This window comes from Oculina patagonica, chromosome 14 (assembly GCF_052425735.1).
Source record: "Oculina patagonica isolate OP01 chromosome 14, crgOcupat, whole genome shotgun sequence".
NCBI classification, from domain to species: Eukaryota; Metazoa; Cnidaria; class Anthozoa; order Scleractinia; family Oculinidae; genus Oculina; species Oculina patagonica.
The window spans coordinates 25,547,927-25,568,627 of record NC_135771.1 but is presented as its reverse complement, the minus strand read 5'-3'; the positions used below and the strand labels follow the sequence as shown (position 1 = coordinate 25,568,627).

Here is a 20,701-nt window from a genome sequence, read left to right as displayed (position 1 = left end):
ATATACGTTTGAGATCTTCATATGAAAGTAACGTAGATGTGCTTTAGGTTTTACCTAGGGGTACGGTCAGGTGCTCCCCACCCCCACCCCCTCCACAAGGAATAATTAATTAATTGATATTAATTAATTAATTGGTGATTAAAAGTTTACACTGTAGCGCTTTAGGGGTTTAGGGGTTTATCACACGACTGCCCACCAAACCATCACAAAAGTGCATTCTGCACTAAAAATAGCACAAAGTAAATACGTGCGCTAATCTGTTAAAAAATGTGTTTCTATAACTCGATGGAGACACAGACAGTTGTCGTAGACACGGCAATCAATATTCACGGCGCTGAAATAAGCAATGCAAAAATAACAACTAAGAATTGTGTCAAATTTTAATGTCACAGCTGACAAAAACCAGGTTAGGACTAAACAAATATTTGCACACTTGAAAACAAGCGAGTAAGATGTTTACAGAGCCCGCTACACATTCAAAAATAGTCTGTGAAAGAAATTATCGAAGCGGCTGACCTTTCAAAGAAGTATATGAATTAATTGGCGCAACTTCACTCCATTCTAGTAGGCTTTGCAGCACTTCAGAACTATTCACAGCTCCTTAACAGGACAAGATATTCGTCCAAAATGCCGAGTCATATTCTTTTGACAGAAAAATAATGCACTTCCACCTCCGAGGTTCGAGTCGCTCGATCGGCAGCGTCAGTCGTCCAAACCATTCGGTTACGTCGATGAAGCGAAATAAAACCACAATTCTTGTCAAATTCTTGACTCCTTCCAGTGCTTGACTTCAGTTAAACAATCGGCTTAGTTATTTCGCATAATTACATTAACTTTGGGGCCTGTTTTCTTTGTTTGTTTGGCCGAAAAACAGTGAATTTTAGCCTTGAAGGAAATGTTGAACAGTTGATTTATTTCTGTTCATTGACTGCCTTACTATGATTGGTTGATTATGGTTATGACGTAAAACCGCGAGGTGAAGGGAATCTACGTTTTGATGTTAAAGAAAGCGCTAAATATTACTTTGATGTGCGTTATTTTCTTTGTGCTGTTTTCTAAAAGAAATAGAAAACATGTTGTCCGTGTTTCTATCGAGTTATAGAAACACTCGTGAAAGTTTAGGAGAACTCGAAAAAGCTGTGGAAACAATCGTCTATCGACTCGTGTTCCCACAGCATTTCTCGTTCTCCCAAACTTCCACTCGTGTTTCTATTTAACAATTAGATTATGAGCTCGAGATTTCTATTTTAACAATAGAGTGTTTCTGTCGAGGAACTATCGGCTGATAGTTGCCCCGCGGAAATTTGATGTTCTTAAAACAAATATTAGCCCGAGAAGCGAAGCTTCGAGGGCAAATATGCTAGTTTTAAGAACATCAAATTTCCACGGGGCAACTATCAGACCGATAGTTCCGAGACAGAAACACTCTATTGTTTTTATTGTTCACCACTAAATTTTCTTCCGCGCGCACATACAGAAACAAGCATCGTAAAACTTTAAATACTCGGAACTCCTTGTTTCTTCGTAGTGGCTTTTGTTTGTCAAAATGCCTGTTTGTGCAGCTCCATTTTGCTCAAACAGAGCTCCAAGAAATACAAAAACGAGGAGTTTAGACTATTCAAATTTTCCCGCCAAACTTCATGCTGAGCTCTTTGACGTCACGCATACATTACCAGCTCCAAGATGGCGGCGTTCAGTTGTCGAGTTTTGGGAAAGATTTCGTAGGGTTATAGCGCACGTTGGAGGCTAAAATTTTGGTAAATAACATATCTTTGTATAAACCTTTTTTTTGGCGTAAAGAAAATAAATGGCCATTCTGGAGTGAACTTCTCCTTTAAGAAAGTTGTATTTTCGTGAATAAAATCTATTGGCCTGTTTTGTTTGTCTCTGATTTCTACAAAACATGTGGTCTTTTTTCTGGACTTAAAGTTGTGCAGAAATCCCTATTGTGAACACAAATGTCACTTCCGGAATTTTTCATCAAAAGATGTAGATTTCACCGCATTGCGTTTCGTTGCTTCATTAGTTAGTTAGTAAACATATCAAAAAATCTAATAATGCGTTTATAATTCGACTCAGACATTAGACACGGATATCTTGCAATATTTTTGCGGCAACTTTCCATTATTTTATTTAAAGTTGCCAAAGTTTGGCAAGTAGCGGGTTGTTTCAGCCGGCTACCGGCGCTATTCAAGTTCCACTCATATTTGGCCATGTCGCGTCATCCCTCTACGGAAAATAAAACGCTTAAAATGACGAGCTAAAAAAATAATTCATTTCTCGATTAAAAGATCGGAATATCCGGAAAATAACAGTACTAGCTCCTTATCAATTTATACTTTCTTCGCAAGAGTTACATAATAGTCGACAAGAACATTAAAAATCGTAAAAACAGAATTTCGAACTATTCAAAACCAGTTAACGTGCGTCACACGACAGGCAAAATGTTTTAGATGAATTTTTTTTTATCGAAAATGAGACCAAGCAACCTTTTGAAATCGAAGACTTTTAAAGCCGTGTCATTATGCATGCAGGCCGTGATAAAAGGCGCTCCAGACTAAAAAAACTCTTACATGCATTTATACATACATACGTACAGTTTTTTTTTACATACCTATGTACGTAACTTCATTTATACTCAAATTACAGAGAAGCCTGAAAAAAGCTTATATCTTCGAGAACATAAATACCGGTAGTATAAAAAAGAAAAAATGGATGACCTATTTACATTTAAAACCTATTCAATTACAGCATTTATTCAATCTACGTGTCTTGACCTACCATCTTCTTCTTCTTCCTCCTCCTCCCCCTCTGCAACCTCCTCCTCATCATCGTCCTCTTCTTCCTTTTCCTCCTCCTCCTCTTCTTTTTCTTCTTTCTTCCCTTCTTTCTCCTTCTCCTCAATCACCGCCACCTTCTCTTCCTCTTCTTCTTCTTTCTCCGTCTTCTGTGTTGTTGTTGTTGCTGTTGTTGTTGTTGTTGCTGCTTTAGTCGCTGCTGCAGCCACCCCATCAACAATCTTTGTTGCTGCAGCATGACCTAAACAAATGAACAATGAATAAGCAAGTCATCATTGGATGGATTACTGTTAGGGAAGGCAAAAGATAAGGGCGCAAAGAAGATGGTTGACTGATGGACTGAATAACCTACTAACTGACTGACTGACTGACTGACTGACTGACTGACTGACTGACTGACTGACTGACTGACTGACTGACTGACTGACTGACTGACTGACTGAAGGACAGAACGACAAATGGAGGAACAAATGGACGGACGGATGGACGGGTTTATTTTTCTACCAACTGAACACATTAATGTCTAAAGGGGAATTCAACCTGTGTGCTAAGCCAACTTAAGGAAAGATCTAATCAAGTAATCTTTTATTATTACTGACTAAAGCTGCGTTCACATTAGGCTGACACATGATTAGTCTCATCATGAATAAAACATGTTTCCTTGTGAAAAGTGTTACTCAGGCAGCGTGCGAATCATGATTGAAACTTGTTTAGTCTGATCATGATTGAAAATTACCTATATATGTTTACACGGGCCTGTTCGAAACGGATCCAATGCCACAATTGAATCAGATAGGCCTTCTGTTTTACACGGGACCATTCTGGAACTGGCCAGAATGGATCCAAAACTGGATCTGCTGTTTTGCAGGTCCAGTTATGGATCCGTTCCGTATTGGTTCCAGAACAGCCCCATGTAAACACGGATAGGTTGCAAATGCTTCCGTGTGAATAGAAGGCAATCCAGTCCGTCCGGTTCACACAATGACTTAAACCTTGCTCACACAATGAATTAACTGTTTTATGTAACTAACAGTACCAGTAATCAGGGAATATGAAGTGCATTCGAATGTTTGCTGAGGATGAGTGAAACACGATCGCCCCTAAGAACGACTGCGTGGGAGGCTAGCCAAATCCTTTTTCCCATTTTCTCTTTTTGCCAAGGGCACAAGGGATATATTTTTACGACCTCTGTTGAATTTGAAGTCTCTATGTGAATTATTTTTGTCTGGTGTAGAATCGATTTACCAGTAACGATTGTCATGCGGCTTTAAAATTGTAATACACTCTGGTGAAAGATCGATTTTCATTTTATACAAATAAAAAATTTTGCAAATCACAGTAAAAATGCTACAGAATTCCTACCACTAAACAAAGACTAGCATTTTTTCTTCACTCCCCTTACTTTATAATCATTAAAAAAACATACTCCTTTGTGTTTTCTGAAGCACTATAGCAAATTTCTTAATCTATAAACACAACTCGAAACAAGTGGCTACCTTAATAAATAAACAGAAGCAAGTCTCGTAAAAGACGCATACCAGATAACATCATGTTCGCATCAAATCTGTTCAGTACAAAAACGTAAAATTCTGGACTAACGATGAAATATATCAGTGAAATTGAAGGTTCAACACCAACCCTCGGGCACCCCCCCCCCCCCCCCCCCCCCCCCCCCGCGCGCATTTGAATTTTTGGAAAATTTGTGTTCAAATTCCTGCCTCCCTGGGCCAAAAAGCCATTAAAATGCCCCACAACAAGCCCATTTTCAGTGATCATTTTTCCCACCCCCGAAAAGTTAATAGTTAAACAGATAACTGTTTTAACTGTGTAGCTTCTTGTGCTCGTAAAAACCTGTCTGCATAACGGCCTTATAATTAGACCAAACAGTTTTCCTCTATTTTATAATTAATAACATGGAAAATTACAAATACATAGAAGATAATCGGTCTCCGCCATGATTATGACGCCACAAGCGTTATGCACCTATCAATGGTTTGCCCCAGGATGGGGGGCGGGCGGGCAGCCCACGGGAATTTGAGATCGTGAAGCTCTCCCAGGGTAAGGGTTTTTGACATCTAAAATGGTCTGCTGGGTTAGAAATTTAAGAGGAGATATGTGAAATTTGACGTTCACTAGGTGCCCAGGGGTGGGGATTTTAACTCTGGATTTCAAAAAATATCAAATTCCCCTGGGGTTGCCCGCACATTGCCCATTGATAGGTGCATTAAATAGGACATGTACAACCAGAAAACAAGTCTGCGTTCAAATTCCTCACCCCCTATGTGATTGAATCAAATTCCCTCCCCCTCCCGGAAAGGCACAGGCATCAAATGTCCAGGGTATGCCCGGGGGGGATGTTGAACCTTCGATTAGACTGATACAAAACATGAAAGAAACTTTGTTTTGAATTTTTTTAGTTAAGAGGAAGCCAAGAAATATATTCCAAAGCACCAAAAAACGAAACTTTTCTAAGCCCTTAAGCCGTACTATTCACATGTTCACGCTTATTAAGAGTGCGAAAGTTTGAATTAATACAATAATTATTAATGCAAAGTTTCACTACTATGATCATCTATAGGTGCTACTAGGCTCATAGTCCGGCGGCTTAGCTCCTGAATTGTGCGATTTTTGATACAAGCACCAAACTTTGCAGGATTACAAGCATTCGCATACTAATCAATTCTTGATATAGTGCCAACGCCAATTTCCTATTTTCAGCTAGTAAACAGCAATGAAATTTTCAGCCGAGAGGCCCCCCTGCCCCTTCCCCACGAAGTATTTCTTTTATTGTTGATTTTTATTCATGAATACAAATATGAATGCTTTTTATCAGGCTTACAATTGTTATTTTTTACCATCTGTTTGATACCAATAATTAAATAGGAAATTATTGCATGGGAAAAGATTTTTCGTTCCCCGCCCTCTGCTCCCTCGCGTCTTTCGTTTTGCGCTAGCGTCCAGGTCTCTCGATGGGTGAACCGTTCGCTAACAGAAGAAAAATAGGAAAATATAGGGCTGTGAACAGTCTAAATTACAGCATTTCATTCTAAATTTTGTACGTGCGACTTGGTATCACTACCTGGCATAATAGTATTTGTCTATAAACCAGGACAAACAAATATTTCACGAAATTTCATTGATTTTAACCCTATCCGGACCGGGAGGGGCGGAAAGTGCCCGCGCTGAATTTGAACGCTTATAACTTTTTCAAGTTTCAACCAAACGCTACCAAACTTTGCGAATTTATCTAAAATTTATCTGGAAATACTTTGGTAGGATTAGTTGTTGTGTCAGGAACTTGACGTCACCATGGCAACGGTATTTTGACAGGCATGTTTTCCCAATTTTGTAATTTTCGTGTTTCTTTTAATAAAAAATAATTTTAATGCAGTTATTTTCATCGTTTTACGGTTTTTAAGCACAGTTTTATTGATTTTGAGTACTTTGGAGTAATTTTGGGCGGTTTTATGACGTTTTGGAAAAAATTCGAAATCCAAGATGGCGGATCCAAGATGGCGGCTGTTTTGACATTATGATGTAATTGTCACGTGATGTGACGTCATCTTCCCACGTGACGTATACCAAAAGATAGGTGTTTGGACATACTATTTATTCCCTAAGTTTCATTGTGATTGCTTAAATATTCTGGACGACACGGAGGTCTGAAAACATCCAAAAAAGCCCGGTCTGAATAGGGTTAATAAATTAAGGTTTCCATGGAAACCGGTGTTTTTCGGGCTTGGCACTATATCTGAAAAAATTTCTGTTGGTGACCACTTTCATTGTGCCAAGTTTCATGCTTGTATCAAAAAGTGCACAATTCAACTAAAATTTCGAGCTAAGCCGCCGGACTACACGAAAGATTTGATATGGATTTCCTCCGATATTTCTTTCAGCATTGGAATATCTTCGCACCGCGAGGAGATGTTTACAGATCGGCGATCAGACGATAATGAGTCCAATTGAAAATTTCTTCCGGCATGCTTTGCGAGTCGTGTCCAACACCGCCTGGTTTCACTATTATGTCTCGGCAGAGATAATTCTTTCTTGCAAGTTCAAATGTATGCAAATTTCGTGTTAAATGTAATTTGATTCCACTGCCTGTTTCCCATGTTCATGAAGGGTGAAAACAAACTTTTTCTTAAAGGAGAAGTTCACTCCTGAATGGCCATTTATTTTATTTACGCCAATAAATAGTTTATACAAAGATATGTTATTTACCAAAATTTTAACCTCCAACGTGAGCTTTAACCCTGTGAAATCTTTCTCAAAACTCGACAACTGAACGCCGCCATCTTGGAGCTGGTAATGTATGCGTGACGTCAAAGAGCTCAGCTTGCAGTTTGGCGGGAAACTACTCGAAACTCCTTGTTTCTTCGTAGTGGCTTTTGTTTGTCAAAATGCCTGGTTGTGCAGCTCCATTTTGCTCAAGCAGAGCTTCAAGAAATACAAAAAAAAAGGAGTTTCGACTATTCAAATTTTCCCGCCAAACTTCATGCTGAGCTCTTTGACGCCACGCCAAGCATGAAATTTTACTAGTCCTGGGCTAGTGTACTAGCGTTAGTGTCGAGCACTGATTCAACAAAAATGGTATTTTCCCTTTTCAATATCTGTTTTTGTTTAAGAGTTATTTAAGCTTAAAATGTTTTGTGTTCTGAAATGATTTACCAACAAAAAACAAAACACTGGCCAGATTATGAACCAGGCCCAGGCCCCGCCTGGTTAAAAAGAGCACAGTGAAAATCAATTGACAAGGAAGTACAGGTAAGTCCACTACTGACAGAAAGATAGAAATAGTGTGATGTTGTAGTTACTGAACCACATCTCAGAAATGTCATTTCTCCATGGTCACCTCCTAACTCGACACTTGAGGTTTGAAATATAAATGGGGGTGCCCAGACTCATTTATGAGCAACAACAACTTGTTTATAACCAAGAAATCTTCATAATATCACCATTATTACAGTTACAATTGGTTGCTTATTCATGTTTGGGATGACTTCTTCATAATTTTTCTGAAATGAATACAGTGTATTTATTCTGCAGAAAGATGGTCACTACTCAATTTAAAAGAGCAGAAAAAGAGTAGGTCACCAAATTTATTTTTTACATGGCGAAGTCCAGCCATAAAGTGAAAGCCACATATTTTTTATGCACATGTCATGGGCTTATGTTATTCAATGGGGTGCACAATGCAATACTGGGTAGTCCAAAGAAGGGCCATGAAATGGTTTTAATGAGTGAAAGCTACTGAGCTCCTCTGGTTTAAATAAAGCTACTTGTATTTTTATTCAAGTATGACTAAGGCCCCAGGAAAGTCTAGCAAATAGTCAAATTTACATACAGTGTACTTTAAAAATTCCAAAAAATACCTTCATCTTCTTCAGCAGCTGCTGCTGCAGCTTCTTCAGGTGCATCTGTTGTTGTTATAGCGGTTGCTGCTGCTGTTGTTGTTATTGTTGCTGCTGCTGTTGTTGTTGTTGCTGTTGTTGTTGCTGTTGCAACCTTTCCTGCTGCTGCAGCTTTTTTTGCTTCGGGGTCCCCTGAATAAGTCAACAAAGAATATGTGAGTTAACATTTTTAGGGATGACCTGCTTAAGGGGGGGAGAGGGGGGGGGGGTTGTGGCCACACAAGGAAAAAAGCACAGGCCACGATTGCTTCACTACTACTTATAATATTTTAATAATGACTCATGAACTTGCAGTGCCCTTTTAAACATAACACTTTAATGATCAAATGGCAAAACAATATTACATGTAGAACCTTTTAAAAATATTAATTAAAATGAGATTACGGTAAGAATAAAAACCAGCGACGGAAGTTTTGCACAACATTTCCATGTTGTCATGACATCATTTTAAAGTGACAAGAAAATAACTGTTCAACAGTGTTATTATTGTGATATAATTCCATCATCCCCTAATAAACATGTACTTGATAAATTTTAGAGGAATCAATGTTCAATATGTAGCGAACTAAATAAACTATAACACACTATCGCTGAATTTATTAATGAGCAAGGGTCCTGCGTGGCTTTAAAACATTAAATTTCCAAGGGGCAACTATCAGACTGATAGTTCCGAGACAACAACACTATTGTATTTATTGTTCACCACTAAATTTATCTGCATGCCAAATTTCACCTCGCCGCTCGGTAAATATCTACCACTTTTGGTCCGCTAGTTTATCAACATGTATGATAAATACTAAAAAATAAATACGATTTAACAATTTTTCACCTCAGTGTCAGTGAATGTGGTCGATATTAACCTCGCTGTATATCCACTATCTGTCATCAATACATAACAGATATCCTGCGATATTCGTAGGTTGCAAAGATTTGTCTGAAATCTAGCATGTCTACCTACCAAGGTAGTACACATCTGGTCAAGCGCCTTCAGTTCGTCAATCTGATTGGTCGATGAACAGCTTCAGCATTTGCGCGCAGATAAAAGAAAATTTGTTTCACATGGGTGCACCGTGCGTTGGCAAGTAAAAAAAAATTTTGGATTTGAAGGCTTTTGCGTTCGTGTTTTGAACGTTACTAAGGCGAATAAACTAAGATAGTTTGAAGTTCAAACTTGTCAACACAAAATGTTTTAAAAAGACGATATTCGTGGCTAAAAAGATGGGTAAAAAACTTTGCAAATCTAACGCGTACAGCTAGCTTGTACGTGTCAACCACAGTGCGCGCTTTTCCCTGTTGAAGGCTGAGTTCAATGTTTTAATTTAGCAACAAAACATGAGTGGCGGTTTTTTTCTTCTTCATCTCTATCTCAAGATTGTGTTACTTGTCTTTCCTTGTATAGGAAAGAAGTTCATGAGCTATTTACAGTGCCCAAGTGAGCTTTTCATGTACTAAATTGCTGAGCATGCGTAGTCGTGTTGTGTGTCACATTTCTGACACATTTGACACAAGCAAAATCCGACTTTACCAGAATGATGTTCTCTCCGAGGGTTGAGAAGAACTGGGTACAAGATTAGCTCAATCTTGAAGAATATCGTCTGATTTTCGCAGGATAATTGTTAATTATTATACATTGTAGTAACTCACTGTCTTCTCGTCGGCTAAGAGCCTACAGCCTACTTCTGGGAATCCGCGCAGCCTACAGATAAGTGAATAATCTGCTAGCAGATTATTCACTATTCTGTAGGTTGCGCACGCAATGCATGATTTCCAAGAGCAATGTGTCAGGCATCTGGCGGCGAAGGAAATTCAAGTTCGTCAAATCCTTTTTCAACCCAGAAATAATTTGATCTAAGTTTAAAAATTGCTGGGCAATTAAGTCTGAGAAACACAAAATGTTTTTTACAAAAATTGGGAAGCAAGGAACTACACGAAATACTTTGAGGAAAAAGCATTCAGCCGGAATAAGCACAAGTTTTAAAACAGGTAGAAATCGTTTTCATTATTTTCTTTATCAGCAAAACAATGTATATTAAGCTTATAATATAAATAGAACAATTATTTGATTCTGATAACACTTGACCTTGATTATTCCAGATATCACAAAAACCTCAGCCAACTGGCTGCTAATATCAGTGACTGTCGGGGATGCAAACTATGTCAAGAATGACTGGCAGCCATGACATAACTTTTACTTTTAACATAATTTTAATTTTTATATTTTAATATAGTTAAAGAAACAGAATTTTAATATATTTGTACTTAGGTTTTTTTTTAAATGTATATAAATATTTTCTATTTTCTATATATTAATTACGTTTTTTAGTTAGGCAGGTTAGGTGTCCACAATTAGTAGAGGGGACTTTTCCCCTCAGCTACGACAGATTTGACACGTTAATAAAGTTGTTATTATGTTATTAGTATTTGTAATCAAATGGTGACGAGTGAAATTAGGAAATAATTTCACACGCGTTTTGTCAAAAGTTACGCTAATAATTTCCAGAGCCTTTAGGCGAGGGAAATTATTATTAGCATTTTGACAAAAAGCAAGTGAAATTTTTTTCTAATTTCACGAGTATACCATTTGATTACATTTTAATATCATAGGTGACAAATTACGCTTGCAATCGTAGGTTTTTCACTGGTATATTGCATCGCGAACTCCGAGCTTTGCAAAGTTGAATGCATACATTTTGCTCAATTTCGCAAGTTTTTTAGTCTTTGAAGAAAACCTTTTAGAGATTCCTTTTTGCTGTTGACAAAAAGTTTGAAAGATGAATTAACTGTCAATTATTTCTCACATTATAACCGTAGTTCGTCTTGAATAAACTCAAAACGGTGCCCGTGTAAAACGCGCTCAAAAATCCGCTTGATGCCATTTATGTAATTCACTCAGTAAGTCTAGAAGTCGTATTGACGTTTTGAAATATAAAATATCATCAAAAGTTTTATTACATGGCCAAGGCTAGCTTGCTAAGATGAAATTCAAGGGAAAATGTACAAAGTTTAAGCTTTAAAACATCTTTTATTACGTTTTATTCGTCTTGGCAGACGAATTATGAAGATAGTCGGTCTGGCCGATAATACGTCTGTTTGCCCGTATTTATACACAGACGAATTATCGGACGAACTGAAAAATGCTCGCCTAATTAAAATGCAAGTTCGTCCAGACGTATCGTCCGTCTCTAGTATAAATCGGGCCAATATTATAATAGTTTATTGTTAACTATTCACCGCCACTTTGGTAAATAATTCTTGATTAAACTTATTTAATTAATGCATGTAAAAGGCATTATTTCTCGGACCCTGCTGTTACAGAAACTGCTTTTCTGCTTATTGTTTATACTTACATTGCTGTGTTATGTTGTGCTTCTCTAATATAACTGCAGTTTGTCAAAATTTAGAGGTCCATTTTGAATCCTTGATGCGATTGCCCCACGATTGCACTATTGCATTGACGAAATAGAATGAAGGCATACAACAACAAAATGAATGTATATAGTATGCATCTGATGAGTCATCAACCCAAGAGTGCGTTCCATGCCGAACATACGTATGCGCAATGATTTCCTTCGTTCGCTACACACCAGGAGGGAGCGGTAAACTCGTCAGCTCGGTTGTCCCGAGGTCTTGGGCAATCGTGACGTCACGGCCATCGAAGCGTGGAAATGCTAAAAAATTTTCGAAAATGGCGGCGTAGCCAATGAAAGATAACACTGGTTCAAGCTGTTTTTCTACTCATTCCAGCTTCAAATGGTGTCGTGTTTCGGTCAACACATGTAGCTGTTTTCGTTCTTTCTTTAGAGGTAGGTGGAATTTAATTTTTACCATTAAATGATACAAAAACTGCATTTCAAAGCATTTCGGGCCTAGCCTTGTGAGTGAAAATTATGGGGGTAGATTGTAGTTATTCGCACGGTAAAATTCCTTTTTTTCTGTGATCGGTAACGTGAAGGGATGTAAAACTTGGTCTCAGAAAAGATTATACACACAAGAAAACATTGTACTTAAAGATAGCTCCGTATAATCAACAGTAAAAATGATCAGTCCATTTGGAGGTCGATCTTTGATCGTCTTGATGAACTTCTGCTCAAACTGTTCTGTAAAAACTTACAGAAAACAAAAAAATTATCACAAATATGATTAAATAAGGGGGTCACAGGCTACTTATTTTTACTTGGAACTATTTAATGATTTTAATAAGCTTCTGAATTACTTATTTTGACTGTTGTGCGGTGAAGCTTGCAAATTCCTAGTAACTGCTTGAGTTAATATGATTTTCTTGAATTGTATTGATGCTAAGTGTGGAAAATATAAGTTAAATATTTTGTCTGAAGTTTTATTTGGCCAGGTACTGATCTGGTGATCGACTTCATTGAATAAGTCCCACAAATGTTTGTGCATCCTTCTATTGCATATTGTACACTTCCTTCGATGTATGATAATAGACCAGAAATTAATGTTTTCACCCAAATTAAATGTTTTAAATTAATGTTTTTTCACAAATCTTTGGACAAATTTACATTGCATTAATTTACATCATGAGACCTTCGACTATTTTTTGCAATAATGCTAACCATCTTCTGCTCCTCCTACAGGTGTTCCGAACTGAAATGTTATGTTAATTTTGTGCAAGGCGCATTTTGTATTTACCGCGTGGGGACTAAGTCCTAGTTATGAGTTTATGATAGGTTGTTGAAAACGTGTGCTCGACGAAGAGCAGATGAATATTGTGGAACACGTTGCGTTTTACGTTTTTATGGAATAAATCGTTTATTTTCATGGTCCTTCGAGTTGGAGATTGGATTTGGAGAAACAGTATCGACGATTGGTCGAGCAAAAGAAGTGTTGGATCCGTTTATTGCTGCGAAGAAGTTGGTTTTCGCATATCGGCGATTTGGCGCCAAAACACGTGTATTGCATCAGCTCCTTGATCGAGTGGAACTTCTGTGAATGTGCAGAAACTGTGTTGTTGCGATTATTTGAGGTCAGTGAAATTTATGGTGTTTCAAAATGTCGAAAGAATTAGAAGCTATCAAGAAAAAGAGAAAATTCCTGAGAAAATCTGTCACAGACACGTTGAAGTTAATCGACGAAGCCTTGTCACAACAAGATAATAATGCACGAGTTCAAGTGTTGAAAGATAACGTCGCTAGTAAGTGGAATGACTTGCAGGAAGTGCAAGCCACAATGTGCACAATGTTAGAGGATGAAGAGATTGATACGGAATGTGCGAGTCATAATGACTACGAAGCGCGTGTTATTGAAAGCATGGCGAAAATGACAAGTTATTTGGCAAGTAAACATGTTCCCGAAGTGCAATTGTTAGGAAGCAATCCACCCGCATCCCAGTCGTCCTCTCAAGTTCAAGTTAAGCTACCCAAGATCAATCTACCAACCTTTGACGGAAATGTTTTGAACTGGCAACCCTATTTTCAGTCGATAAAAGTTTCGGTAGTTGACAATCCGTCGTTGGCAGATGTCCAAAAATTAGAGTATTTGATGAGATCGCTAAAGGGTTCGGCTGCTGAAGCGGTGAAAGGTTTTGCAGTGGTACAAGCGAATTACAAGCCAGTTTTGGAAATCCTGAAAGAAAGATTCGGGCATGCAAGGTTAATACTTGATGCACATGTAAGATCCTTGATTTATTTGCCACGTTTGACCTCTGATGATGCAACCTCCCTGCGTAAATTCTATGATGAAGTGATAGGTCACGTTCGCTCTGTTGAGTCCATGGGTGAAAAGTTTAATTCTGAAATTTTGGCTCCAGTTCTTGTGCCTTTAATAGTCGACAAGCTGCCAAAAGAAGTTGTGGAAAAATGGGAATTGGAGCTTGATGAGGAGAAAGCTAAACAGGACTGTGTGGAAGTTAAAACACTGTTTGCTTTCTTGGAACAATTGATAAGAGCTAAAGAGTCTTCACAGCCTCCTTCTCTTGATTCGAAAGCTTCGTCAAAGGAGAATCCTGGAAATCGTGAAGGTCGTTTCAAGTTTTACCGGTCACAAAAATCATCCACCTTTGCATTATGTGCGGCAACGCAAGAAAGCAAGTGTGTCATTTGCTACAAAAACCATGGTTTGAAGTCATGTGTCACTTTTCTGTCATTGCCTGTGAAAGAAAGATTCAGAAAAGCAACGTCTAAAGGCCTGTGTTTCCGATGTCTTGAATCTGGTCATAGAGCTGAAGTGTGCCAGAAACCTCCATGCAAGCATTGCCAAGGCAGACATCACAGTCTCCTGCATCAGGATTCAGCTCGTCCTCCCTTGGAAGAAGTCAAAGTGGAATCACCCCCTGAATTACCACCCTCGTCGTCAGGTCCTGCTGTGTCGTCCCCAGTTGTGGCAAATTCTGTTGCAGTGAGCTCAGGTGGAAAGGTGATTCTGCAGACCGTGCCAGCTATTTTGTGTGGATCAAATGGTTGTTCAAAAGTTGTGAGATGTTTCTTTGATCCTGGTTCTCAGACATCATTTGTTCGGCAGAGTGTAATTGATGAGCTTGGTCTTGATGGAAAGAGTGTTAAAATTGCTGTTTCTGGATTTGGTGGAGAGGCCACCAAGAGCACTTTGCGGAAGAGAATTGCGTTAACTGTGGCACCTATTGACAAATCAGGACAGCCTCAATGAATTGAGGCACTTACTGCACCAGTAATATGCCGGCCAGCTGAAGCTGTGGATATTCATCCATCAAGATGGTCTCACCTTCGAAACATAGTATTTCCTGAAGAATTCCCTAGAGAGGAACAGGAGATTGATGTGCTTATTGGCTTGGATTTCTATTATTCCTTTGTGACAAGAGACATTGTAAGAGGGGGTTCCAGTGAGCCAGTTGCAGTTCGCACAACTTTGGGTTGGGTCTTCTGTGGACCAACAGGTGGTCTTGACCAAGAATGCACTGTGTCTATGAATGTTCAAATTAGTGTTGAAGAACAATTGAATGAAACACTTCAAAAGTTCTGGGATTTGGAGTCCATTGGTGTTAGACCTGCTGAAAGTTCAGTTTCTACTTCTCATGCTGAAGATGTGGTTTTGAAGAACTTTAAAGAGACACTAACGTACAACGATGGTCGCTGTGAAGTATCCTTACCATGGAAGGAAGATCGTGTTTCATTGAAAGATAATTACCGGCAAGCGGAAAGAAGGTTGTACAATCTAGAAAAGAAGCTGCTTCATGAGCCAATGAAAGCTGTGTCATACAGAGAAGCGATTAACAAGTATGTTGAGAATGGTGTTGCTGAAGAAGTACCTTGTGATGAAATTACACCGACAGATGGGCGTCCTGTGTTCTATCTCCCTCATCACGCGATCATCAGAGAAGACAAGCAGACAACCAAGACAAGAGTCGTGTTTGATGCATCAGCGAAAGATAGTAATGGTGTCTCTCTGAACAGCTGCTTAGAGCCAGGCCCAGCGTTACAACCGGATTTGGTCGGAATTCTTCTGCGTTTTCGAAAGAATGTTGTTGGTATCATGGGTGACATAGAGAAGATGTTCTTGCAGATTCGGTTAAAAGAAGAAGACAGAGATTCGCACCGGTATCTGTGGAAAGATTTGGACCCCCAGGCCACGCCTAAGATTTACAGAATGACCAGGGTCACATTTGGAGTTGTTTCCAGTCCGTTTCTTGCCATTGGCACTATTCAAGAGCATGTGAAAAGTTGCAAAGAAACATTCCCTGTTGCATCGAGTGAAATCTTGAGGAACACTTATGTTGATGACTTTGCTTCAGGGAGAGACAATGTTCAGGAAACACTGAAATTACAGCAAAGTGCTACTGAGCTTATGCAGAAAGCTGCTTTTAATTTGACAAAATGGTCAAGCAATTCCTCTGAGCTTATGGAGGCCATACCAGAGAGGGACAGAGCAGCAGTTAGTCTTGTCAGCCTAGAAAGTGGTCTAGCAGAAACACATCCAATCACGAAAGCATTAGGATTAAAGTGGAATACGCGCACTGACAGCCTTGTCTTTGCAATTGATTTGGACATTGTTAAGTCAAGATCAAAGACAGCGTACACTAAAAGAATGGTGGCGTCCTTAGCAGCAAAGATATTTGATCCGATTGGTTTAATCGCACCCTTTTTAGTGAGGTCAAAATTAATTCTTCAAAGCTTGTGGACCAAGGGTGTTGGATGGGATGAGGAAATTCCCATGGAAGTCTCATTGAAATGGAATCAGTGGGTTCTAGAGCTTTCTGAACTTGAACACCTTCAAATTCCGAGATGTTACACTGATTTGCCATTAAGTCAGAACCCTAAAGTGGAGCTGCACGCATTTGGTGATGCGTCAGAAGTTGCTTATGCCTCTGCAGTTTATCTGAGAGTTGTTGGTGAAGATGGAAAGGTATCTACCAGTCTTGTAATGTCCAAGACCCGAGTGGCTCCTGTAAGAAAGATTACCCTTCCCCGCTTAGAGTTGATGGCTGCTGTTATTACTGCTAGACTTTGTACCTATGTCAAAGGTGCAATCGATTGTCCCATTAGCCGCATTGTTTGTTGGACAGACAATTCTTCAACGTTACACTGGATCAGAGGAGCAGCCTCGCAGTGGAAACCATTTGTTGCTAATCGCGTTATTGAAATTCAGTCGTTGTTGGATCCCAGTGTTTGGAGGTATTGTCCAGGACCGCAGAACCCAGCTGATCTACCTACCCGAGGTTTACCTGCAAGTCAGTTAAGAGAGAGTCAATTGTGGTGGAAAGGACCCTCTTGGTTGCAAGAGTCTGAAAAAGATTGGCCCGAGGATTTAAGGTCAAAACCTTCCAGTAAAATTGTTGACCCAGAGAGGAAGAGTAAAGCTAGTGTCAGTTGTGTTGTGCAACCCAAAGAGCCATTTATTGATTTCACAAGGTTCAGCAAGTATAGTCGCTTGCTAAGAACTGTTGCTTGGATCAGAAGATTCGTTAGCAACTCAAGAGTGAAAGAAGAGGAAAGAATTGACAGCCCTTTAACTGGTTTAGAGATACAAAATGCAGAAGAATGGTTGATATCTCATGTACAAGAAGAAAGTTTTCCTGAAGAAATTGCGTCAAGTAAACAGCATGGTCCAGTGAAGGACAGCAACCTGGCCAATTTAAACCCATTTATGTGCCCGACTAGTCGTTTTCTTCGTGTTGGAGGAAGAATTCATAAGTCACTGTTACCAGAAGAGGAGAAACATCCTATTATCTTGCCTTCTAATCATCCTGTTGTTTGGTTGTTGATTGATGATTTTCACCGCCGTGAACTCCATGCTGGAGTTGAACACACTTTGTCAGTTTTGCGGCAGAGATTTTGGTTGATCAAGGGACGATCGACTGTCCGTCAGACACTAAGGAACTGTGTTATTTGTCGCCACTACCAAACAAAGCCCTTTGGTCAGCGGATGGCACCACTTCCCGAAGACAGAATTCAGCCTGCACCACCGTTCACTATCGTGGGTTTAGACTTTGCTGGTCCTTTGTATTTGAAAGACAGTGGCGAAAAGGTCTATATCTGTTTATTTACATGTGCAGTTACCCGTGCAGTACACTTGGAGTTGGTATCTGATATGACAACTGAGCGATTTCTCCTTGCTCTGAGCCGCATGATTCATAGAAGAGGAATGTGCAGCATTATTTGGTCAGATAATGCAAAAACTTTCAAGGCTGCTAACAAGGAGCTACAGCGATGTTGGAGAGTATTAGAATCAGACCAGACCCAAACTGCTTTGTCTGAAAAGAAGATTCAATGGAAGTTCATTGTGGAAAAAGCCCCATGGTGGGGTGGGTTTTATGAGAGGCTTGTAAAGAGTGTCAAAACACCACTGAAGAAACTATTTGCCAAAGCAATGTTAGATGCTGAGCAGTTAACTACTATTTTAACTGAAATTGAAGCACAGCTGAACAGTCGTCCTCTTACTTACCTTGGTGCAGACCCTGATGACTACAGTGTAATTACCCCTGCACAAGTTCTGATTGGCAGAAATCTTCAAGCGTGTCCGACTAAAGACACTCATGTTTCAGAACAGACGTCAAGAGCCCTCACAAAACGTTTTCAGTATCATCGGAAGCTTGTAAATGGATTTTGGAAGCGTTGGCATGCCGATTATCTGAAATCCCTCACACCTCTCAAGAAGTGGTATAAGATTGGTCGTGAAATCCGCAAAGGTGACTTGGTCCTAGTGAGTGAGGATCGTGTAGCTCGGGGTCAGTGGTCACGTGCACGAGTGGAAGACACCCACACAGGCCGCGATGGTCTTATCCGGTCCGTTACCCTGCGTACCTCATCTGGAAGTCTTGCCCGTCGTCCAGTGCAGCGGTTACACCTGTTTGAAACCTGTGATGCTGACTTGGCTGCTGAACTTAATTGAACTTTATGAGACCTTGTTGAACATTTGAGTTGAACTTTATTGAACTTTGCTGACAGTTACATGTATTGATGCACTCCCTGCATCGGGCGGGAGGATGTTCCGAACTGAAATGTTATGTTAATTTTGTGCAAGGCGCATTTTGTATTTACCGCGTGGGGACTAAGTCCTAGTTATGAGTTTATGATAGGTTGTTGAAAACGTGTGCTCGACGAAGAGCAGATGAATATTGTGGAACACGTTGCGTTTTACGTTTTTATGGAATAAATCGTTTATTTTCACAGGACAAGACATTCTTGGAGGACGTTCCCAGTTCCCCATTCTCATTGACCACAGATAAAAAGCAAGGGAAAATCAACTGGCAACCACATTTCCCTGATATGTTTCTTATCAACCCAGGGCTTGAGACTAACGGTAGCCAACTAGCCAAAGGCTACTAAAATTTAGGTTTTGGCTACCTGGTTTAGCATTCGTACTACTGCCATTTGGCTAGCGAAAAACTCGGAAAAGTCAACTGTTCTTGATAGAAATTAATATACCTGACTAGTGAAAAATTACTTTTGACTGGTAAAATCTGACATGTCACTAGCCAGTAAACCAGTGAGTTTAAACGTTTAAGTGTCAAGCCCTGTCAACCTCAACATCTTCATCCGGTACATCAACAATGCTTGCTGGAATAGTTGAGATAATTTGATATTATGTATTAAAATGCTTGTCAATTATGTCTTGAAAGTAAATATGAAAATAATTTTGGAGTTAAGTTTCTGGTTTTACAAATATATTCAAAGCTAGATCACAGGTTTACCACCTGAGTAAGATACATTCTTCCTCTGGTTCTGTTGCTCCAGGGGATCACCCCCTTCCAAGATCTATTGTTAAACATTTAAATATCACTTTCTATGACATTCATGGATTAGAGCATTTTTCTAATTAAAAATATGTAACAGAGTTTGCAACATTTGTTACCTTTGCAGTGTTCTCCCTAGGATTTTGGGAAAGCCAGGCGGTATTTGGACTGTGGTTTTCAAATGTTAAAACCGGAGTAAAATGATAACTAATTTTGCTTTGAGAAGCTTTTAGTTTCTGTTCTGAGCAACCCTAGTCGACTTAGTTCACCATTCTTTACACAAACGCGAGAATTTCGTTTCGTATTTCTTGTTACGATACCTTGAAGTGCAGTTGTGTTCTTGTATCAATTTGATAAAGGTAGCTTCCGTTCAAGGAAACAAATGCGTCACCCTCACAGGTTTGAACATAGTAATTCAAGGGTAAATCACTTTATTAATGACATTAATGGTGAGAAAACACAGTAAAAAATAATAAGTGATATAGTCTTTGCTTATGGATAGGAATTCCCAGTTCCAGATCTCAAACAGTAAGGTAACGTTGTGTTATATCTTCAATTTTAGCCAGGCGGCAACTATTTTCCTGTGAATCAAGCTATGCGGCCCGCCTGGCCTTAAATACCTAGGGAGAACACTGCTTTGCCTTTCTTCTGTACAAAAGTGGCTCTCGCTTGTAAATAGTTTGAAAAAGGCATTGACAGGCTTACACAGACTCCCCTATTGTGGTTTTAGGTTAGCGATGCACAAGCCTTTAAAGTTTTGCTCTAACAAGTAATGTCTTTGAGTGATTTACCTCTTTTGTATGATATAATCAGAGGCGTTTTGTAAATTGATTTCAGCAGTGGCTGACTTTGGATGAGACCCCAATGTTGCATCAGTTTTTGTGTAAAATGTTTAACCCCTGCGTGGTACGTTGTCACAAAAAGGCATTTTTTTGCATTTATGTATCAGTCAATTCCAAGTGAGATCATGCCCCCCCCCCCCCCGGCAAACCCCCGGGCATTTGACTTTTTTCAAAATGTCTGATCAAATTCCCCACTATGTGGGCCAGTTGCACGGTCAAGGTCGGGGCTGAAATGTAATTGTGAAAACTGTATTATTAAAAATGATCACTTGGGTGTCCAATTACAGGTATCCAATTTGAACAACTTCAAATTGGATACCAGTAATATAATTGGACACCTATGGCATTCGCGCATCAATTATCATCATTTTATTTTTTGGGGGGCAGAGGGGGGGAGGCATGGTAGAATGAGCACCTTACCCCCACAACATGGGACACCCCAGGGATTTGTGAGTTTGTTTGAGTATAAAATTATATTAACAGCAA

At 39.4% G+C, this 20,701-nt stretch overlaps 1 protein-coding gene and 1 long non-coding RNA gene across 2 annotated transcripts in view; one reads left to right on the top strand and one right to left on the bottom strand.

Moving 5' to 3' along the window:
* Positions 1 to 20,701, top strand: part of LOC144637723 (uncharacterized) — a 111,266-nt gene that overhangs the window by 13,202 nt on the left and 77,363 nt on the right. The window lies entirely within an intron of this gene.
* The window catches only part of LOC144639046 (uncharacterized), a 33,668-nt gene that overhangs the window by 7,576 nt on the left and 5,391 nt on the right, over positions 1 to 20,701 (bottom strand). Inside the window, exon 2 of the mRNA XM_078498308.1 lies at positions 8,171 to 8,341. Within this exon, the coding sequence (XP_078354434.1) occupies positions 8,171 to 8,341 (171 nt within the window). The remainder of the gene's footprint in view (positions 1 to 8,170; positions 8,342 to 20,701) is intronic.